Source organism: Labeo rohita, unplaced genomic scaffold (assembly GCF_022985175.1).
Source record: "Labeo rohita strain BAU-BD-2019 unplaced genomic scaffold, IGBB_LRoh.1.0 scaffold_304, whole genome shotgun sequence".
NCBI classification, from domain to species: Eukaryota; Metazoa; Chordata; class Actinopteri; order Cypriniformes; family Cyprinidae; genus Labeo; species Labeo rohita.
In genome coordinates this window covers 32,707-57,419 of record NW_026129222.1, presented here as the reverse complement: position 1 = coordinate 57,419, position 24,713 = coordinate 32,707, and the positions used below count along the sequence as shown (strand labels likewise).

General features: G+C 35.1%; 1 protein-coding gene across 2 annotated transcripts; it reads left to right on the top strand.

Annotated features, from left to right (window-relative positions):
• Positions 1 to 264: 264 nt before the first annotated feature.
• On the top strand, positions 265 to 23,911 carry LOC127160248 (carcinoembryonic antigen-related cell adhesion molecule 1). Of its 2 annotated transcripts, XM_051102901.1 has the most exons (6): positions 265 to 552; positions 660 to 902; positions 19,315 to 19,611; positions 19,718 to 19,954; positions 20,060 to 20,206; positions 22,936 to 23,911. In XM_051102901.1, exons 1-6 carry the CDS (start codon positions 348 to 350, stop codon positions 22,965 to 22,967), a joined length of 1,161 nt encoding a protein of 386 aa, XP_050958858.1. In that variant the 5' UTR covers positions 265 to 347; the 3' UTR covers positions 22,968 to 23,911. The 2 variants fall into 2 exon arrangements, with proteins under 2 accessions (XP_050958858.1, XP_050958859.1); XM_051102902.1 differs by lacking the exons at positions 19,315 to 19,611; positions 19,718 to 19,954; positions 20,060 to 20,206; positions 22,936 to 23,911 and adding exons at positions 2,797 to 3,093; positions 3,198 to 3,440; positions 4,865 to 5,201.
• Positions 23,912 to 24,713: the final 802 nt, after the last annotated feature.

Genomic DNA, 24,713 nt, shown 5'->3' with positions numbered 1-24,713 from the left:
CGTGTGTTTGAATCGAGATCATGACCTTTTAATGAATAATAATCTATAGCCTATGCATTTTTGTATGTCATAATTTGCATCAGACCTCAAAAGTTATCCGGGCACAGGCCCGGGCGGCCCCCCCGGTTCCGCGATCCATGATTTGCGCCCCCCTTCCGATCCCTCCGCGCCCCCCCCCTGTTGAGAACCACTGATCTAAAGTAAACCACAAATGAGCATGTGAACATAGTTTTATTAAATGCTAATATGATCTTATTACAGTCTCTACAAATACATGTGGAAAAGAGCAACTAGAAGGAACATCCGTCACCATCAAACTACCAACAAGAAACAAATCTAATGATATCATGTGGATCCATCTCTCTAGTGGTGACTTCATTTACAGGAATAATGGGAAAATCTGGAAAAACACTCCAGGTCTAACAATGGAAAAAGATGGATCATTAACATTACACAATGTTAATCTGAAGGACACCGGCAAATATAGATACACTGTTTTCGCTGACGAAGATATACAGATTGATGATGGAGAAAAGGAAATTAAAGTTTATGGTACAAAGCCAAATATTCATACCTTTACCCCATAATAACAAAATAAGTTATGTATATTTCTATAGTAGTTCCAGAAGTAGGAAATAACCACAATGTTTCTGTCACAGCAAAGGCTCCTAAACCTACTGTAATGTTTGACTGTGATGCTGATGGGAACGCTGTGCTCACCTGTGACACTAGAAACCATACAGATCTGATTGTATCCTGGTATAAAGAAAACAAAACCATCCAGAATGAAAAAAACCCAAAACTGTTCTTGACATCTGCTCAAGTACAGGAGAATAAACCGTACTCATGCAGAGTAAGCAATCCTGTCAGCAGTGAGCAAAGTGACAGCATCACAGTGCCATGTAAGTCATTCTTATTTCACATGCTTCTCATTCTTCAGTGTATTGACTTTGTTATAATTATTTATTTAATAGTTAATCTGTATCTATTTAAAAAATGCTCTTCAACTATCTAATGTAAACCACATGTGAGCGTGTGAGCCCTATTAAGTTGTATTAAATGCACAGGGGTTCTGTGAATTAGTTTGAACATTTGGATTTGTGTTTAACGTTTTGAGAAAATAAGTGATGGTATCAAAAAATGTGATTTAACAATTCAGAAAAACCGTAATACAACTGCACATTTTAATTTGAATAATCTTAATTTTCTAAGGCAGCACAAAGGCTTTTAATATCAAATTATTATTTTTTTTTCAGTGTTCGTTACTCTACATAAAAATGAATCAAAACTATGAAATAACACAAATGGAAGTTTGGGAATTATGTGCTGACCAAAAAAGTTATGATAGCAAAATAAATAGGATTATTAAAGAGGTCCTATTATGCTCTTTTATCAAAGTCTTGATTTTGTTTTGGGGGTGTTGTAGAACTTTTTTTCATGCTTGGTGGTTTGAAAAACGCATTATTTTTAACATCAATTACATTATTACAATACATCTCTTCCAGTCTGGCACATAAGGCTTGATTAGTTCTGGGTTTAATAAAGGCCCGCCTTCCGAAAAACGAAATTTGTTGTGATTGGTTAGCTCTCTCACTGCATTGCGATTGGTGAACAGCTTAGGCTATGTTTCAGTACTGCCACGCCCCTTGTCGAAGAAGCAAGTTCCGTGTACAACTGTTAGCGCAAGTTAGATTAAAGTGATTCTTACATTTTAAATATGGATATTTTTTATTAACCCACTGGAGGGAGCTTGGGAGTGCCAGGATAATTTTTAATATCTGATTGCATTCATCTGAAAGAAGGAAGTCATATACACTGAGTAAATAATACGCTACAGTGGGTCCTAGCCTCAGCCTGCGAGTTCGCCAATACATGATATTATTGTGCTAATGTATTTAACTATTTACATACTTAGTTTCATTGCCCGAAACCAGCTCCAGCATAAGGCTAAAAGCAGCCATTATCAAAGAACATCATCACTGATTTGCCTAGCCTAGTCTAGTGCAAGTTTATGCATTTTAAAAAACACTGTACAATGAATAAATCTCTTACACACTGCACACGTCTGTGGCGCATTGCGGCTGTAAAGTGGCCACTCTAGTCAATGCTTGTCTTTATACTCGCCATGCTGCAGCTCGTTGAAGTGGTTCTCCGTGCTGCATCGCTAAAGTTAAGCTAATCCCCCACCTCGTCCCTACACTCCCTCCAACAGTTTGAATGTCCGTGGGCAGGATTTAATTTAATGATATTCTAATGGACCATGTTGTGACATCATTGCATGCGGAAAACAAACGTTGTAGTCCAAAGTAGCTGTTCATTGAAGTTCTTGAAAAGGGATTTTTTTTTTTAAAATATATATATATATCTCTCCTTTTGAAGTGGACTTTGAGATTTGCAACTTTGTAGAACTTTTTTATGCCCAAAGATACACACCACACACTGACTAAAATTCAAAAAGTAAAAAAGCATAATATCACACCTTTAACTTGAAAAGAAGGAGAAAACACTTCCCTTTTTTTATTGCAAAGTTTGTGTGTTCATCCGTATCCTAGTAGGTTTTGAGTCAAAATTCATATTTAACAAAGGCTTATTCAATCAAGCACTGATTTGTTGGTTTTAAATATATTGTTCAAAATTGTCTTAAATTAGATTTTTTGTGACGTTCAAGTATGGATTTGAACTGAATCATTGTATTGTATTCTTATTCTCTATAATTGTTTATTTCCCGTAGTAAACCACTTATGAGTGCATGAATCTTGCTGAGTTTTATTGAGTGCTAATATCATCTTATTACAGTCTCAACAAAGACATGTGAAAAAGAGCAACTAGAGGGATCGTCCTGCACCATCAAACTGCCAACAAGAAAGGATGACACATCTAATGATACCATGTGGATCCATCTCTCTAATGGTGACTTCATTCTCAGGAACAATGGGAAGATCAAGAAAAACACTCCAGGTCTAACAATGGGTGAAGATGGATCATTAACATTACACAATGTTAGTCTGAAGAACACCGGCAAATATAGATACACTGTTTTTAATGCTGAAGGTACACCGATTGATGCTGAAGAAGAGGAAATTAAAGTTTATGGTAAGTGGACAAATATTCATACCTTTTCCCAATAATAACAAAATAAGACTGTATATTTCTACAGTAGTTCCAGAAGTAGGAAATAGCCACTGTTTTTCTGTCAGCAAAGGCTCCTAAACCTACTGTGATGTTTAATCGTGATGCTGATGGGAACGCTGTGCTCACCTGTGACATTAGAGACCGTACAGATTTGACTGTATCCTGGTATAAAGAAGACAAAACCGTCCAGAATGAAAAAAACCCAAAACTGTTCTTGACATCTGCTCAAGTACATGAGAATAAACCGTACTCATGCAGACTAAGCAATCCTGTCAGCAGTGAGCAGAGTGACAGCTTTACAGTATCATGTAAGTCATTTTTATTTCACACATGCTTCTCATTCTTAAATATATTAGTTGGTTTCAAGCATCTAGTTCAAAACTGTCTAAAATTAAAAAAATAAATAAATAAATAAAAAAGTGATATTTTTGTATCGTAATATGTTGGATAAATAGGTGAACAAAGATTGAAGGCAGATTTGACTTGAAACATTGTACTGTATTTTCAGAACAGATTTTATATTAAATATTTTATATTTATTTTAATTTCTGTCATCCACAATCATGTCTAACAATCTGTTCTTTTTTTGTCATGTAAAGGCCCCAGTCTTTAAACTCTCAAAATGTATTCTCGTGGTCTGTAGCCAGTGCAAGAAGCAACAACAAAGAGATGTCTTCATAACCTCTAATATGAGCATTTGTATTTTCAATGAAAGAGAAAGTGATCGAACTTTAAAGCTTCTTGTTGGGCTTTAAAAGTTCACACGACAATCCTCTACACTCATCAGCGGATTTTAAATGCCAAATCATACATTTATTTAGCAGTTGCTTTGATCCAAAGTGACATAATAGTAATAATAATAGTCGTATAAATATAATTATAAATTACTGAATTAACCTATGAAGGTATCTTCATAAAACGATTTATTTGTCATAACCAGCTTACAACAGGAATGCAAAACCATTTGTCACAGTTTCCTGTAATAGCATATGCATTAGATTAATAAACAGATCTAAAAACAGATTTAAACAAGATAAAATATCCTATATACAGGCCAAGGCTGTAACCATAGAAGGACCAATAGTTTAGTTTAAAAAATGGTTAAGGAAATTCTAGGTCTAATTCTAGTTGATGTTACATTTACCAGTCAGCAAGTAAGCAAGTGCAACAAAGCTTTATTTAAAATCCAAAAATACTCAGGAATCCACTTTGAGGAAAGCAGTTGATTGGATTACACTAACATATTGGCATTGGCCATCAAAAAAATCCACAACCATTATATATAATAGATCAAATCTAGTAGAGACTACATCAGGGTTTCCCCAGTTGGGGGTTTCTGAGTTATTAAAAGCTAATGCCAAATTAAAATGGGGAAGAAGAATTAATTTAAATAAAACTGAAATTGTAATATAATTTATAAAAACACTTATATAGATATAGTTTTCACGAGATGCAATGTTCATGTCAAATCACAATAACAATATATGAAAAAAAGTTTAAAAGTCATGCATGCCTTTTTAAAACAAAAACAACATGAAACACTTAAAATATAAATACAAAATATAACACACAAAATACACTTGCATGTGACCATTAACCAACATGCAAAAAAACATGAACATGCAAGTTTGATGCTACATTATTGAAATATTAACTCACAAGGTAAATATTTTACTCCTCTAACATCTGAAAATGGCAATTTTATGAATGTCTTGTCTTTGATATCTTTCAGAGGATATCTTTCAGATGAGTTGAGGCTGAGGAATCTTCAAGCTCCAGATCCTGCCTAAACAGATCCAAACACAGTAAATAACAGCTTATTACAAATGATGACCTGAGACTTAATTGAACACACACAAATCACCTTATGAATGTGAATTTTTTATGTATTTGACAGATGATTCAATGTTACTGTTTATTGGTTCATTCCTTTGCCTTGGTATCTTAATTAAACAGAAATAAATTAAACAGTAGTGGTCAGAATTATTAGCGATTATGATCAAAGCTCTGAAACAAAAATCCACTTACATTCAAAAAAAAAAAAAAAAAAAAAAAAAAAAAAAAGATAATCTAACCTTTTAACAAGTAAAACAAATGACAGTGGAGGAAAAGCACTATGAAACTAGAAATTAGTACATTCCCATTCATATTTACAGTTTTAGCACACCGCGGTGACTACGAAAATGTCTTCCTGTTTCATAAGGTTATGAATATGAGGAACACAAAGGCCAAATTCTCTTAATCATCAGAAAAGTCTTGAGAAAAAACAAAGTAACAAACATTTCTCACCACATGTGGTTTGGGAGGGTTTCAAGAAAAGAAAATGCTCTCTTCTGAAGAATCTAAGGATCCTCATATGCAAACAGTGTGTGTTTTGCTTGAAGAGAGCAACCATACATTCCTGTTGTTTTACTTTCTTTCTTTCATTTGTTGATTTATGTATAATCATTTATTATTTAATCATTTTTATTACATTTATTCATAATCATTTGTAATAATCATAGTCATTTATATACTTGTTTCATCGATTCATTTATTGATTGGTCATTTATATATCATATTATTTTATATTATTTTTCCATTGTTGTTTAGTCTTATGACTGTATATGTGGTTTCTAGGGCTGTATGTCTTCATTAATAAGAGATTATTACACAACTAAAGATTATTCAATAAACTGCTCCTTTTTATCATCACGCATGTCCTGCTTCTGCTCTTCACTGGCTTACTTCCAGAACAAATATTTACAGATAATGTACTCAACCCCTTGTCATCCAAGATGTACAATGTCAGTCGTAAAGAAATTCAGTTTTTTGAGGAAAATATTTCAGCATTTTTCTCCATATAATGGACTGATATGGTGCTCCGAGTTTGATCTTCCAAAATCTGTTTAAATGCGGCTTCAAATATATCCCAGATGCCTTGTAAACAATCCCAGCCAAGAAAGAAGGGTCTTATCTAGCAAATGATGAGTTATTATCATATGAAAAAAACTGACAATTTACATACTTTTTCAGCTGTCAAAAAAATTCTTGTCTTACTCTGCTTGAACTGTTTTTGTTCCAAGAATTCATGACAGTGAGGGTATGTCTGGAAAACTCCCATCTGGTGTTTTACTTCAGAATCGTCCCATATTGCTGTTTTACCTTTTTAATAAGGGTGTTTCATCTTCTTTGCATGTTCACTTTGAAAAGACTGGGTTTTTATAATTCTGTAGGGAGAAAATACGATTGGAGTTTTTAGACATACCCTAACTGTCTTGAGGCAGAACTATGGAGTTCAGGGAAGGCAAGACAACTTAGCATCCGATGACCCCTTCTGTAGAAAAGATCTACTTCCAGAACAAAAATTTAAGGTTTTTTTTCTTATTTACAAATAACTGATTGTCATCCTAGATTAGACCCTTCTTCCTCAGCTGGGATTGTTTTTGAAACGGAAAGCATTTGGGATCCATTCCAATAATGGATTTAAACTGCATTTTGAGGTTCAAAATGCAGTTTAAATGCGGTTTCAGTCCATTATAAATGAGAAAAATAATCCCAAAAGAAAGAAATTTCTTTGCGACTGAAGAAAGAAAGATTAAAAACATCTTGGATGACAAGGTTTAAGTAAACATTATCTGTACATTTTTTGTTCTGAAAGTGGACTTCTCCTTTAATACAATTATGGGTACCAAACAAACACTGGTTTTGGGTACCAGACAAGACTTGCTCTAAACAGGTTTTGCTTATTAGACAGTTTTGCTGATTAGTTGTTCTGCTCCCAGACAAAATAGGTATTTTATTTTTATGCATAGTCTAACACATTCAAAAACATACTCCAGCATATTCATTTGTCAGACACTACTGAAATCTGAAATGGGACTGGGTTTTATTGTCATTTGAAACTAAACAATGAGCTTTTTAGCAACAATCACTCAAGATGGGTTTGGTGCACACAGGGATAAAAAAATTACCACATGTATACCATCAAATATACTGCTGTATCTTTAATGTTGTGGTTGTGTGAACATCTTGTTCAGATATACACAGCATCATGGATTTTATTAAATACAGATAAAAAATAAATACTGGCTCCCTCTGTTAGAAATCTTAAGGCCAAGGCTGACTCTTCCATCAGTACAATGCTCAACAAAATAAAAATAAATTTATTTATAAAGGTATCTTCACAAAACTATTTATCTGTCATATTTACCCAGCCTACAACAGGAAGGCAAAGCCTATTGCCAGTTTCCTGTAATAACATACTGTATGTATTAGATTCTAGTAAACAGATCTAAAAACAGATTTAAATAAGCTAACACATCCGGTACACAGGCAAAGGCCGTAACCATAGAGGGGGAAAACAAAACATGACAAAAAAACAAAATCTTATATGCAACTACTACAGAAGGTTCACATGCTCACTGATACTTTAGAAACACCATGCGTTAAGAGCCAGTGGGTGAAAACTTTTTGAATTTGAAGATCAGGGTATTTTTAACTTATTTTGTCTTCTGCAAAAGTATATTCTGTTGCTTTTGCACACACAAAAATGGGCTCAAAATGTTACCTTTTTGACAACAGCTTGTCACTGGAGCAGTACCCTTAAAAGGACATCCTTGTACCTTTTTTTACCCCAATAGGTACATGTTATTAGCTTAGAGTAGTAATGCGTACCCTTAAGGTACTAACATGTACCTAATAGGGGTGAAAAAAAGGTACAAAGATGTCCTTTAGAAAAAAAAAAAAGTTTTAAAAGACAAAACACAATGGTAGACTTACCATGACAAGTCTGTATAAACATGAAAAGGATGATAATAACCATGCTGATTGAAACAATGACAATCCAAATAACAAATCCCCAGAAATCAGCTGAAAAGAAAGTGTTCAGTTTATAAAACAAAGCTCACACACATTTAAATGATCAGAATTTAGGTTTAAAAAAGAGAGAAAGAGATTAAATTACCCTACATATTTAAAACTAAACTGGTTAATGGCTTTTACAAACACACCCGAGATACAGAGGAAGTACAAAAACAGAAACCACAAACATGTGGTTGGTGTTTTTATTAGGTGTTCAGCATTTATTGCAGCTGTTTTGTGTAAATTCATGGCAAATGTTCAAAATATAAATAAAATAAGTCTTTGTCTGGAAAAGAACCAGTTAAGATTTCAAATTTCAAAATGAATTGCAAGAACACCTAAAAAACTTCCTTTTGTGAAATATTTGGCTGTTAAATGGTGTTTGTGCTGTTGTTCTGTCCTCCAATAAATGACATTTGAATTGATTCTTTTTTTTTTTTATCTAATTCTAATGCAATGACATTCAGATATTTTTAAAGTGTCAATATGAATGCTTGTTGAATGTAACTACAACTTCTGAAGAGAAAAAATACTCTGATTTTCCTCTTTAGTAAATGATGTTGAAGTAAATCGCTGTCTCACCTTTAAACAGATCTCTCTCATAGACCGGATCACTGGTCTTCTCACTCACAGTGTTCTTGAGTGTGCAGGTGTAGTAGTTGTCTGGATTTCTTTTGTTTTCGACCTTGATGAACTCTCCTGGCAGATGGTCCTTCAAGCCCTTCAGTGTTTCTCCAGCAGAATTCTTCCAGATGATCGTTTCACTGTAGCCACATCTTAAATACACAACATCAGGGTTTGTATCACTGCTATCTATTTGTATCTCAGGTTTAGGGACCGGCACTGTGAAAGAAACAATGAAAAACTTCAATGATGGTATCAGACTGATATCATAGTATTTTAATACAAACCATAGCTTCCACTAAAAAGCACCATTGTACTATCATGTTTTTGAGGACATGTACATGGTATAACGTTGATAATGTTTGTTAGCATAATAAAAGCTATTTTAAATGACTAGAATTACTAGCTGTATTATATGTTAAGTAAAAAGATCATAACACATAAACAATTAATATTAATAAATATAAAAATCAATATCCTCTCACCCAACACTTCCAACTTGAATCTTTGTTCCTGCTCTTTACTGTTGATGTCAATGGTATAAACTCCACTATGTTCAACAGTTAATTTAGTTATAGTGATTTGTCCAGTTTTTTCATCAAGAGTTGTGATGCCTTTGAATCTCTGATTCGGGATGTTAAAACCATCATCATCCCATTCAATCGCCTTGAAAACAGTTCCACTGATGTTTCTGTGTTTCCATATAATGCTGGTGACCGGAGGATTTATGTTGGTTGGACGAAAAGACACTGTATCACCCACTGCTTTTGTCATCTTGACCTAGTGAGTGAAATATGACAGAAATGTTTTCCAACAAGCAAGTATCTGTTATTCACTACACTCATTTATACTTTGTATATAATTAGGTTATACTCTAATATAATTTAAAATCAAACTACTTTAGGGTCATCAAAAACAGAAATTGTGCAACCTTCAATAAAACTTTTAAAAAATCATCTACCTGAAACAGCTTCTGTGGAGATAACCACAACACAGACGGCAACCAAGGTCAAGCATCGTAGAGACATTTTTTTTGTACAAAGGACACATTAATGGACTTTTCTTCTGTTTTGCTCCGAATGTTCTTTACACATCTAAGACTGACGGGGTGTAAAACGGGGTGTGAATATAGAGGAAGTTCAAAAACAGAAACTACAAATACACCAAATGACACTACAAATGACACTATGCACTAAGTAATACATGAAAAATGACCATGAAAGATGATGGGGCGGATCTCACTCGCCAGGGGCGCTCTGTTGTGTCTAAATGGAAGTCAGTAGAGAAGATGCACATGCACAGTTTATCTGAATGAGAAAATGTGTAGCCTTTAATATTCTTAAAGTGAATGTACAAAGCAAACTGTTTGATTAACTATGTTCATACTTCCCTGAAGTCTCTAATCTGAATTCAAATGATTGCTTTAAATAAAAATCTTAACACATTTTACTTTTGACAGACAATTTTATTAAAAATGATTGATATTGTATTCAGTGCATCCACCTTTTTCTTCAACACGAATAACAATGTTAAAAAAAAAAATGATAATACTGTTTGCACTACAAAATAATATGTTAAGACACATCAATTAGTAATATTAAGCAGCAAAATGAGCTGTTTTGTACAGCTAAATATAGTTGGACTCAGATGAGACTGGAAGCCAGACCCATAAAATTTACAAATGGCCACGCCCACTCTTACAGGAAGAAACTATTTTAGTATGCACTCCTATAAATATACACACATTGCTCTTTTTAAATCTTTTAACAGATAAAAAAAAATAAAGAATAAAAAAAGCATTTATACTCTTTATTCAAATCTTGGTCAAATGTAAAATGAAGCAAAACATTTTGTGAAAAATTAATGTTATTTATACATATTTTCTGCTTTTTTTTTTCTTAATATAATACTTTTTAGTGACTTATTTATACATAGTCACCAGTGCTGGGTAGATTACTTGTAAACTGTAATCTGTTACTGATCCAAATTACATAAGAAAAAAATGGTAGTTTAGGTAATGAAATCAGACTACTTTTTAATCACTTTTAAATTACTTTTGACCTAACTGGTTTAACACATTGATTTAAATATGATAATTCTGTACCATATTGATATAAAAATACAAAGATAAATAAATTATATTCCTATATTCGCGCCGCAACAGCTAAAGTCTGTCTACACTGGACGTGACAAAGCAACCGTTGCAAATCACACTTTGTGTGAGCACGTCATAAATAGAATGCAGCAGCAGTTTATTGTTGGGGATTTGTCATGTCACACCGCGCCACTGAAATAAACTTTTTTTTAATAACATTTTTATATGGAAAGACTAAAACAGAATTTATTTTAAAACATACAGCATTGAAAATTCTTGATTGTTTTATTTACTTCAAAAATATTTTTTATGGTGAATGAAATAAGCACACTGGCCTAAATACTGTATTTTGTAATTTTCCATTACACAAAATGACACATGAATTTGCACCAAAATACTGTGGGGGTTGACACACGACCACTGAAATTTGCTCATGCAACCTATTTTTAGATAGTGAAACACCAGTTACTGTAAATAGTGTTTCCTTTATTTAATAAAAAGATGGCATCTCACAAAGTTCCATTATAATCTGCACAATGAATATATCATGCATTTCAAAACAGTGTGGCTTGAGAACCGTGTCAGGCGTCACTGAATGTGTAAGAGTTTGCAGCCTTGATTTGATTGGTCTGCATTACTGACATCTAGTTGATGATTTTGCATAACCACCAACTCCCTGATCACAGTCTTCCTCTTTTCTTTTCTGTTTCTGCGAACAGAAATAGTTTCTGTCTCCTGGAGCTGATTGTGAAAAGGTTTTGGAACATTTGCTGTTTTCTAGAAGAACAATGAGCTGCCAATACTGTGTCGTATTTTTATTCCTCTGTGGAGTTACTGCATTCTCTGGTAGGTTATGGTTTCATTTTGTGTTGATATGTTAATAATCTCAACTCTTTAATTTAGAGACTTTACTGTGGGTCCAAAATATGTTTTGTTGTTGCTATTAAAGGTTATAATTTGATTTTAAAAAGTTATATAGTAAGTCATCCAACATTACCTTTTCTTCTCATGCATATTGCGTTATACAGTGTCAACTCATGACAGTATACAAATCACTGTAAATCATGTTTTTTCAGTTAACTTAAAAATAGTGGCCTACTTAATTTAGGAACATCTAAATTCACTTTTGTGGGGAAGATCAGGTCAAATAATGTAAGGCAACAAAACTTCTAAAACTTTTAAATGCAAATCTAGTGATGTTTATATGCAAACTGCTGCAATGAGAGTTTGTGCACATCTACCTTTAATAGAAGACACTTACAGATCTAAAATATTGACTGTTTTGAGGAGATAAAATGTTGGATGGCTAATCATTTTTTGCTATTAAATGAAAGCAAAAGCAAAATTTGATTTTAGGCCACTCTAGGTCTTCATCTGTTTTTAATTTAGAGTCTCTCTCTGCCGGTGTTTACTTCTGTAAGAAATCTTGTGGTTACATTTGTTTCCTTACTCAGCTTTGAGAATCAAAATAGCACAGTGGTAATAAGCTGTTTTTTCCGTCTGAGATCAATTGCAAAACTGAAACAGTTTCTGCCCCCATAAAGATTTAGAGACTGCAATCCATGCTTTCATAACATCACACCTGGACTACTGTGATTCCCTGGTCTGCCTCAAATGGAGATTTCTCACCTGTTGTCCAAAAATGCTGCAGTGAGGCTTCTTACTGTAACAAAAAAGAGGGATAGCATTTCTCCAATTTTAGCATATTTACATTGGCTTCCTGTAAAGTCTAGAACTGATTTTAAAACAGCTGTTTTTGTGCACAAGGCTTTATCTGGTCTTGCACCAAAATACATTAGTGACCTTCTGATTCCTTCCTCAAAGAGCACTTAGGTCTAGTAATCAGCTTCTCTTAACTGTCCCACGTAAAACCAAAGGTGGTTGGGCCTTTTCAGCTGCAGCTCCTAAACTTTGGAATAGTTTGCCTGTAAATGTTAGATTTGCTCCTTCACTAGCTAGTTTTAAATCTGTTCTCAAATCGTATTTGTTTTCTCTGGCTTTTGATTAAAGTTAGTTTAAGGATTTGATTTCAAATTGTTCTGATTCTATTTTATCTATCTATTTATTTATTTATTTATTTATTTTTTATTTATTTATTTATTTATTTTATTTTTTTTGAATGTTTCAACATTATGCATGTTTCCTTTAAATAGGTTTTTATACAAAAACAGCTTTTTATGTAAAATTCACTTTACATAATACCCACATTTTTAACTTTTATTCATGGGGATAACGTATAATTTGACATGGTTTAGTGTAAGATTTTTGCCCATCTTTTGGAAAATGCCGTTTTAAAAATAAAACAAATTATCACTTTTACCAGTAGATAGCTGCAGAGCTCCACTATTTACTATTTGACCAACTGAAAGATATCTTTTTACAAGTTTTTTTTTTTTTCAGTTGGATATCTACATATTATGAAATCACAATTATAACAATAAAAATTACTTTTTGTCAAAGTAATGGATGAATGAATGAATTTTGAATGGATGAATTTTGTCCCTTTTCTAAGTGGGGATTAGAAACAACACAGAACATATATAGACAGAAATTAAGTGGCACACAACGAGCTGTCTTTCGTTTGCAGGTGTAAGTGGCTACCATCTGCAGTATTACAAACACAGACAAACACACACACACTTAGTTCATCTGCTGTACTCTGCACTGAATTCATACGTGCTGTGGTCTGGCATATGTCCAGAAGGGCACTGAGGGAAAACCTTCAAGAGAAGGCTCTTTCTGGAGGAGCTTGGAACAGCTCAGTTGGCTCCCCTTATGGTGAATCGACATTTTGTTGGTTTGATTCTACAAAAAATATTAAACTTTGACAGAAAGTAATGTTTATTGTTATAATTGTGATTTCATTTGGTTTCATGTAGATATCAATTTGACTAAAAAGTACTTTTTTATTGTTATAATTGTTCAAATATGATATCTTTCAGTTGGTCAAACAGCAAATAGTAAATAGTGGAGCTCTGCTGCCATCTACTGGTAAAAGTGATAATTTTTTTATTTTTAAAACGGCATTTTCCAAAAGATGGGCAAAAATCTTACACTAATCCATGTCAAATTATCCATGTTATCCCCATGAATGAAAGTTAAAAATGTGGGCCTTTTATAAAGGGAATTTTACATAAGAAGCTGTTTCTGTATAAAAACCTATTTTAAAAAAAAAATTTATTTATTAATTTATATCAATTAAAAAAAAAAAAAAAAAAAATAAAAAAAACCCTATTATTTTGTTACAAAATTACATTTTGTTGCATGGGGTCTCTAGAGACCCCAAAGACCATGAGTGTACATCCCAAAATGAAGACCGCATATTCGTTTACAGCTAAAATGAGCCAAAAAAGAGATTTAACCCAGACTGAAAAGTCCAAATTATTAAATGCCCATGAGAAGAATGCAATACTAATGCATTACAAGAATTTGCAAAGTTAAGGCTTGACCATTGGACAGCGAAATGCTTGTTGAGTCTGCATGGTCAGAAAAAACAGGTGGAGAAGAAAAGATGCATGTTAACTGCAAAAGAATTAGGAATTAAGGTGAAGAATTAGGTGTGACACCATCAGGAACCGTTTCCAGTTCTCCAGCGCCACCATTTTCCAGAACTGCAACCTACCTGGAGTCTTCAGAAGTACAATGTGTCAGGTTCTCAGAGACTTTGCTTGGTAAAAAATCCTAAAAAATGCCCCTGACTTAATAAGAATAACAAGCTGACGTGTTGTGAAATACATGAAGACAGTTTTTTTATATGCTTTAGAGACAGATAAGTTGAGAGTGACTCTTGAAGGACAAGCATCACATCCTCTTGTGCCTCTGATTCAAGAATTTATCTTCCAAAATCTGGCAGTAAGTTTTGGGAGTTCATGTTTAGTCTCTTATCCTGAAAAGTCTGACTTGCAGAGATGGACTTAAATGAACTCCCAAAACTTACTGCCAGATTTTAGAAGATAAATTCTTGAATCAGAGGTACAAGAGGATGTGATGCTTGTCCTTCAAGAGTCACTCTCAACTTATCTGTCTCTAAAGCATATAAAAAAACTGTCTTCATGTATTTCACAACACGTCAGCTTGTTATTCTTATTAAGTCAGGGGCATTTTTTAGGATTTTTTACCAAGCAAAGTCTCTGAGAACCTGACACATTGCACTTCTGAAGACTCCAGGTCGGTTGCAGTTCTGGAAAATGGTGGCGCTGGAGAACTGGAAACGGTTCCTGATGGTGTCACACCTAATTCTTCACCTTAATTCCTAATTCTTTTGCAGTTAACATGCATTTTTTCTTCTCCACCTGTTTTTTCTGACCATGCAGACTCAACAAGCATTTCGCTGTCCAATGGTCAAGCCTTAACTTTGCAAATTCTTGTAATGCATTAGTATTGCATTCTTCTCATGGGCATTTAATAATTTGGACTTTTCAGTCTGGGTTAAATATCTTTTTTGGCTCATTTTAGCTGTAAACGAAAACATGCCTAATAATCCTGCACACCTGAATATAAGGAGTTTTTCACTTCCAGCCTTCACGGACAATTATACATCACATATAAATGATTAAACACAAAATTAACAGTAGTTACTAAGACTGATGTGGTTTGGAATTGGTAAAATGTGTTTGGAAAAAAAATATGACCAGAATATCAACATGCCTAATAATTCTGCACACAGTGTAGAATATTTCTGTGAAATTTAGGTATCAGAATATGTTACAGTTTTTCTCAATTGCTTAAACACATTTCTTGAAATTATGCCTCGCTTTTGCGAAACTCTAAACACAAATCCGTAACTTCTAACTCAGTTCCCTGAACTTACTATATTCTGGTAAAAATGAAGCTCTCCACTCAAAACAACTCAATCTTGCTGATAAAAACAAACTTTGCTTTCAGACATGACACACAAACCCTCAAAACCACACACACTACAACACAGTTTTACACACAGATGAGATCAATTCAAAACAATACTACGAAAACTGGTAATAAGTGTTGCTTGGAAAAAAAAAATTAACATGATGAATACAACAAATTTATGCATTTGCAAGTGTTTTAATCCTTAATTTATTGTACTGTAGAGTACAGCACAAAACAGCAAACAACAACAAAAATAATTATTCTGCCCCAGCATCCTGTCTTTGGTCTGGGACAGGCCAAACAACCTCCTCAACATCACAGACTAATTGGTTATAACCCTGGCACACGTCAACTAAAATATATAAGACTGCTTGTTTTCTTGCGCTTGCCCTTCCTATTTCTCTTCCATGTTGTTGTCGTCGTCCTCCTTCTCCTCCTCTTCCTCTTTCACCTCCTACTCTTTGCCTTCAAAATTGTATATTACTGTATGCAGGATATTGATTGAAAAAGGCCAGATAGGATTCACAGTTACACTTTTACTAGTGGTCTGACAAAAAAAAAAATAAAAAAAAATTCAACATACAAAAATGAAATAAAATATAAATACATTACAAAGTCATTGTTACAGTTTTTCTCGATTGCTAAAACACTATAAGTAGTCTTTTGAACTAAAATTTCAAAACCATAATGCCATTTTTCAAAAAGCACACCCATTTTCCTAAACTATAAACACTACTCCCCTGCTTTAACACATGAGTCAGATTTGGTGAACTGTTACTGCAAAACTCTACACACAAATCCCTACATTTCTCAGTGCTTACATCATGTGGTCATTTAGAAAGCACTAGCATTCAATATTGTTCACTCAAGTCTGCAAAGTTTGAGCTCAATTAGTACACAATTACCCAAGTGGAAACACTAGGAGTCAAAATTTATCACACACCAATCAGAAGCTTCGATTTAGATAAAAGGGCCAAAGTCAGTTTACAGTTTGGTGCTTTTCTCAGATCAGAAATGAAATTCTCAAAACTACTTGTTCAACCTCCACATCATGTAATCACTTGTGCACATCATAAAATGTTTCTAATTTTTTTTTTTTAACAAGTTGTGTTTGCTTTGGTACGTTCATGTAACTGATTATGCAATGGATTTGTCTGCTTTTTCCTACATTTTCAGTCCCTATTGTCATGTTGCTATAGTCTTACCCCTCAAAACATCAAGTCATTAGCTCATCGTATATGTCTTTGCAGGAAATGCTAAACTTTTTATCTAGTTGTCATAAACGGTCAAGCATATTCTACACATTTCTATTAGACTTTTTGTATATTTGCCATAAATTGTTAAAGTGAATACTGACTTTCACCAGAGACTACAGATCAACCAATGATAAAGCAGTTCTTTGAAATAGCTCAAAGGTACATCTCAACATCTCATGAACCTTCAGTTGGAAAGCATATATAGACAGAGGACAACACAACACAGTTACAAATTCTGACAGTGCACTTTCTAATGTATATTTCCGCCTTTGCCCATATTTACTTTTTTCTTTCCTATTGCACAATGACTTTGTAATGTATTTATATGTTATTTTATTTTGTTATGTATATATATATATATATATATATATATATATATATATATATATTTTTTTTTTTTTTTTTTTTTTTTTTGTCAGACCACTAGTAAAAGTGTAACTGTGAATACTATCTGCTCTTTTTCAATCAATATCCCGCATACAGTAATATGCAATTTCGAAGACAAAGAGTATAAGGTGAAGAATGACGACAACAACATAGAAGAGAAATAGGAAGGGCAAGAAAACAAGCAGTCTTATATATTTTAGTTGATGCGTGCCATGCAAGGGGATTTTACCTCTGCTGCCTGTCCATGCCCAATTTAGTCTGTGATGTTGAGGAGGTTGTTTGGCCTGTCCCAGACCAAAGACAGGGTGCTGGGGCAGAACAATTATTTTTGTTGTTGTTTGCTGTTCTACAGTACAATAAATTAAGGATTAAAACACTTGCAAATGCATACATTTGTTGTGTTCATCGTGTTAATTTAAAAAAAAAAATTTCCCCAAGCAACACTTATTACCAGTTTTCGTAGTATTGTTTTGAATTGATCTCATCAGTGTGTAAAACTGTGTTATAGTGTGTGTGTTTTTGAGGGTTTGTGTGTCATGTCTGAGAGCAAAGTTTGTTTTTTCAGCAAGATTGAGTGGTTTTGAGTGGAGAGCTTCATTTTGACCTGAATATAGTAAGTTTAGGGAATTGAGTTAGAAGTTACGGATTTGTGTTTAGAGTTCCGCAAAAGCGAGGCATAATTTCAAGAAATGTGTTTAAGCAATTGAGAAAAACTGTAAATAGAAAAGTGAAATATGGGCAAATGCCGAAATATAAATTAGAAAGTGCACTGTCAGAATTTGTAACTCTTGTGTTGTCCTCTGTCTATATATGCTTTCCAGTTGAAGGTTCATGAGATGTTGAGATGTACCTTTGAGCTATTACAGAGAACTGCTTTATCATTGGTTGATCTGTAGTCTCTACATTAGAGATAAGTCAATATTAACTTGAACAATTCATGGCAAATTTACAAAAAGTCTAATAGAAATGTGTAGAATATGCTTGACAGCTAGATAAAAAATGTAGCATTTACTGCAAAGACATATACGATGAGCTAATGAATTGATGTTTTGAGGAGAAAGACTATAGCAACATGACAATAGGAACTGAAAATGTAGGAAACAGCAGACAAATCAGTTGCATAATCAGTTGCATGAATGTACCAAAGCAAACGCAACTTGTTAAAAAAAATTAGAAACATTTTATGATGTGCACAAGTAACTAGATGATGTGGAGGTTGAACAAGTAGTTTTGAGAATTTTATTTCTGATTTGAGAAAAGCAACAAACTCTAAGCTGACTTTAGCACTTTTATCTCCATCGAAGGTTCTGATTGGTGTGTGATAAATTTGGACTCCTAGTGTTTCCACTTGGGTAATTGTGTGCTAATTGAGCTCAAACTTTGCAGACTTGAGTGAACAATATTGAATGCTAGTTCTTTCTAAATGACCACATGGTGTAAGCACTGAGAAATGTAGGGATTTGTGTGTAGAGTTTTGCAGTAACAGTTCACCAAATCTGACTCATGTGTTAAAGCAGGGGAATAGTGTTTATAGTTCAGGGAAATCGGTGTGCTTTTTGGAAAATGGCATTATGGTTTTGAAATTTTAGTTCAAAAGACTGGTTATAGTGTTTTAGCAATCGAGAAAAACTGTAATATAATATAACCTATAAAATAGGTGAACACAGATTTGAAGGCAGATTTGAACTTAAACATTGTACTGCACTTTCAAAATCATTTTTTAATGTTGAGTCAGGGAATATATGCTGTGATTTTTTTTTCACTATTTATTTTTTTTTTATTTCTGTCAGCCATAATCATGATTTAGTTTGATTTTGTTATCATGATTTTGTTACCCTCTTACCTGTTTCATGATTTCTGTTGATATTCTGATGAAAATTCTGTATATGCTGTCTAATGAAGGTCCCCATTTGTAACAACATACCCAATACGGTTTGATGACAGGTCCTGTTGTTGTAGGAGTCAGTGTGTGTTAAATGAACTGTATCATGTATCAAAGTCATAGAAAAAGAAATCTACCCTGAGAAATATTCATTCTTTATAATGTTTTGTTTATTTCCCATGGTAAACCACATATGAGCGCATAAACCCTGTAGAGTTTTATTTAATGCTAATATCATCTTATTACAGTCTCAACAAAGACATGTGGAAAAGAGCTACTAGAGGGAACGTCCTGCACCATCAAACTGAAAACAAGAAACAATGAAATACCTACAGAGATCAAATGGTTACATTTCTCTAGTGATGCCTTCATTGAAAAGAAAAGAGGGAAGATTAAGAATAATAAAATAGATGGGGAAATAGGCGAAGATGGATCATTAACATTTAAAAGTGTTAGTCTGAAGGACACAGGCAAATATAAATACAGTGCTTTTAATAATGATGGTACAGAGATTGGTGCTGGAGAAGAGGAAATTAAAGTTTATGGTAAGAGGACAAATATTCATACTCTTCCACTATAATAGCAAAATAAGACTGCATATTTCTACAGTAGTTCCAGTAGTAGGAAATAAACACCATGTTTCTGTCACAGCAAAGGCTCCTAAACCTACTGTGAAGGACAACTGCAAAAATGGGGACGCTACACTCACCTGTGACATTGGAGACCGTACAGATCTGACTGTATCCTGGTATAAAGAAAACAAAATCATCCATGAAAAAAACCCTCAAATGTTCTTGACATCTGCTCAAGTACAGGAGAATAAACCGTACTCATGCAGAGTAAACAATTCTGTCAGCAGTGAGCAAAGTGACAGCATCACAGTATCATGTAAGTCATTTTTATTTCACATGCTTCTCATTCTTCAATGGACTGAATTTGTTTAATTTTTCAGGATTTTTAACAGCTTAAAACAGATTCATGATCATCTTTCAGGTGCCACAGGTGAAAGCTCAGGTCCTCGTAAACTCTTTGGCTTTGATTTTTGGATCATGGTGAGCATTTTAGCAGGTTCAGGAGCCCTTCTGCTACTGCTAATATGTGTTCTCGTGTTCTCTAGCCAATGCAAGAATCACCAAAAAGGTAAGAGACATTTTTATCACCTCTGAAATTATACTGTATGAGCATTTGAACTGATCAAACTGTGAAGCTGTGGCTGTTCTTGTTAAGCTTTAAAAGTTCACACCACAATCCTCCACAGTCATCAGCATATGTAAATGCCAAATCGGAAACTTACATTATTCATTTAGCACATGCATTTATCAAATGCTAAATAATAGTACTAGTATAAAAATACTATATAGTCATATAAATACAATGTAAAATCACTGAAATGAACCTATAAAGGAATATATATAAAAAAAAGGGTTATTTGTTAATTACCATTTACCGTTTTATCATTTAGCTGAAGCTTTTATCCAAAGTGACTTACAAATGACAGTAAAAGAAGCAATCAAAACAACAAAAGATCAATGATATATAAATGTTGTGACAAGTTTTTTATAGCACTTTATCTATTTGTGTCAATAGATTTCAATTACAATATTTACAATATTTTTAAAAGTCGTTTTCTCAAAATGAGTTTTTTTCTCCTACACATTTTTATTGCTGTCTATATCCTGAAGGATTTTACAGATGGATTTGTTCATATAATTTGCTTGATTTTATGTTTTATTCTCCCCTAAAAAACAGTAAAAATATGTTGTAAGTTCTACGTTTTTTCAGAATTATGGAGTAACAAAATGAGAACTGGGTAAGTTAAGGTGATAACAATTAGATTTGTTCATATATAATTTGCTTGAACACGATAAACAGTCCGGTTGGCAACAAGTAGGCAGTCCGAGAAAAGAACGCTTAGGATTGATAGCATGACTAACAAAACTTCGCGAAGCGCCGGCCCGCGCAACGCTGTAAAATGGCCGACAGAGGGGAAGTGAACCGGAAGACCCGGAACCGGAAGAGGCAGTCCCAGGCACGGGATTATGGGAAAGGTAGTCTCTAGAACTCCGGCAAGGGTTCCCGCTGGTGGGGAATAGAGGGAGTCACCAGATTTATTTTTTTTTAATTGTTGCTTCTGACCAGGAGATGGTGGGTTTGTGCTGGTGAAGCCAGGGGTAACCGAGGATGAGAGGTGTTCGGGGTGATGTGATGATAAAAAACCGGATGGTCTCCTTATGATGGGGTTCGGTGTGGAGGGTGAGGTCCCCTGTCGTGTGCTCGATCCGTCCTGTCCCTAATGGTCGCCCGTCGAGGGCGGCCACTGCCACCGGGGAAACACAGGAGAGAATGGGCAGATGATTAGTTCTAACAAAGTCTGCATCAATGAAATTGCCGGCGGCGCCGGAATCAATCAAGGCGGTGGTATGAACAGACATGTCCTCATAGCACAAAGTCACGGGAATCTCACAACGATTGAGGTGTAATCTGGTAGAACTCACCGAGGCAGGTGGACGAGGAGGTCGAGTGGGACAGGTGGCTCGGATGTGTCCCGCCTGTCCACAGTACAGACAGAGGTTGTTCTTGAGACGCCGTTCCCTCTCCTCCGCAGACAGTTTGGTCACTCCCAGCTGCATGGGTTCCGGTGAGGCCACAGGGATAGAGGTGGAAGGAGGAATCGCGGTGAATGCTTGGCTGGGCTTGCGGGCGCGCATGACGTTGTCTACGCGGATGGACAACTCGATATACTGGCTGAGAGACAGGTTCTCATCCCGGCAGGCCAGTTCCACCTGTAGATCCGGCTGTAAGCCCTTACGATAGTGCAGCTTGAGGGGTCCATCGTTCCAACCGCTCTGTGCCGCCAGCGTGCGAAAATCCAGTGCGTATTCTGCCGCGGTGCGACGTCCCTGCCTCAGGGCCATAATCTGCTCCCCGGCCTCGCTGCTCTCTGGGCTGGGCTGGAAAACCTCCTTGAAACTCTGAAGGAAGGCGGCGAAAGAGGGGAAAGTAGGCTGCCCGAGATCCCATACTGCGGTGGCCCATTCCAACGCCTTCCCAGTAAGCAAAGAGCAGACAAAAGCAATCCGACCCTCGTCGGTGGGGTAAAGGTGTGGCTGCTGGTTAACAAACAGCGTGCACTGCAGGAGGAACCCCTTGCACTTGCTCGGCGAACCGTCGAATTTTTCGGGGAAGGCCAATTGGGGACTCGCGGTGACGGGAGGAGCGGCTGGGGGCGGGCTGGCAGCAGGAGGAGGCGCTGTCGGCGGACAGGTGTGGTGAAGGTAAATCCAATCGGGTAGTCAAAGTCCATGCAAGAAGTCGGGGGGCGGCGGCGATCAAAGGGAATAATCCAAGGGGAACGCGAGGGTCGATAAAAGGCAGGCAGCAAAGGTTCACTCACACGATAAACAGTCCGGTAGGCAACGAGTAGGCAGTCCGAGAAAAGAACGCTTATGATTGACACCATGACTAACAAAACTTCGCGAAGCGCCGGCCCGCGCAACGCTGTAAAATGGCCGACAGAGGGGAAGTGAACCGGAAGACCCGGAACCGGAAGAGGCAGTCCCAGGCACGGGATTATGGGAAAGGTAGTCTCTAGAACTCCGGCGAGGGTTCCCGCTGGTGGGGAATAGAGGGAGCCACAGAGACCGTCCGTGTAACAGTTATATATAGTTATTTTGCAATTATTTTTACATATTATTTTTATTAATTTATATATATATATATATATATATATATATATATATATATATAATTTTTCTATTTACTTTTACTTTTTATTAAACATCAAAGACCCATGAACATTTAAAAGCATTTTTAAATTATTTAAATATTTTGAGCAATGTTTTGAGCATCTTGTCTTTGATTTCTTTCAGATGAGAGAGGGCTCAGGCTGAGGAATCTTTAAACTCCAAATCCTACCAAAACAGCGAAAACAATTCATTACAAATGACAACCTGTGTTCACATAAATCTCCTTATGAATCTGGATTTTTGTTCAGACAGAGAGTTCGAAAAGAAGCAAAGTTATCAAGACACAGATGGTAAAGAGCTCCAGCTGGGTTTTAGAGGATCAACGATGAGCACAACTCTGTGCCCGATGTAGTATCTGTCATTTGCGTACAAGTTACGAGAGGAAAAATAGTATTATATGTACTTTATAAAACATACAGTCACGATTTTCCACAAAGAAATCAAATAAACTTTCTCTTGTATATCTTTGGTTTCCCACAGCAAGCAGCACAATGACCTTATTTTAAAAAGAATAACATTTTTTTGTGAATTATTAACAAGTTCATGTTATTTATAAATGATTAGAATTTTTGTTTTGGGTTTGAGCAAATAATAAGCACAGCATTTCAAATGCTTTAAAGATTGAACACAACTGCAGTCTTACCGTGAAAACGAATTATGAGAAACAGGAAAAGGATGATGATGGCCACAGCGATCAAAGGAATGACAATTGAAATGGCAAGACTTGAGTTTGAACCTAATGAAGAAAAAAAAACATGCAACACTTATAAAGCAAATCCAGCCCTGGATCACAATTGTGTTAATAAATAACATTAAAAATTAAGAGACCATAAAACATTTAAATATCTAGCTCCATACAGATTTATGTTGTATGGAGTTTCTTCACTGTCTTACCTTTAAACAGATCTCTCTCATAGACCGGATCACTGGTCTCCTCATTCATGGAGTACTTGAGTGTGCAGTAGTAGTCGGCTAGATTTCTTTTGTTTTCGACTAAGATGAACTCTCCTTTCGGATAATGCTCTGAGCCCTTCAGTATTTCTCCAGCAGAATTCTTCCAGATGATCGTTTCACTGTACTCGCATATTACAGTTTTTTACAGACGCTAGGACACATTTCTCAATACTTTGGTCACTTTTGCAAAACTCTTCACACAGTGAGCACAACAGAAGTCTATGTGGGCTAAACTGAGGATCAATTATCATTGTTTTGGCACAAAATGCATTCAATGACTACATCTCTCAAATTTCATGAATTCTTTTCTCACTCAGACACAACAACTGCCAAAAATCTTTGTAGGTACAGGACATTTTGCACGTGCTTACATACTGTTTTCAAAACTGTTAAACTTGTGTTCAAAACAATAACATAATGCAAAACTGAATAAGACAGCAAAATTCAACAGCAATATTTTATTGAAACATATTTTAAATCTTAAAATGCAGTTTAACCAGCCACAGCTGATTCTCATTGTAGATTACAGTTTTTTACAGACGCTAGGACACATTTCTCAATACTTTGGTCACTTTTGCAAAACTCTTCACACAGTGAGCACAACAGAAGTCTATGTGGGCTAAACTGAGGATCAATTATCATTGTTTTGGCACAAAATGCATTCAATGACTACATCTCTCAAATTTCATGAATTCTTTTCTCACTCAGACACAACAACTGCCAAAAATCTTTGTAGGTACAGGACATTTTGCACGTGCTTACATACTGTTTTCAAAACTGTTAAACTTGTGTTCAAAACAATAACATAATGCAAAACTGAATAAGACAGCAAAATTCAACAGCAATATTTTATTGAAACATATTTTAAATCTTAAAATGCAGTTTAACCAGCCACAGCTGATTCTCATTGTAGATTAACATCTACACAGGTGTTACTCTTTCAATTT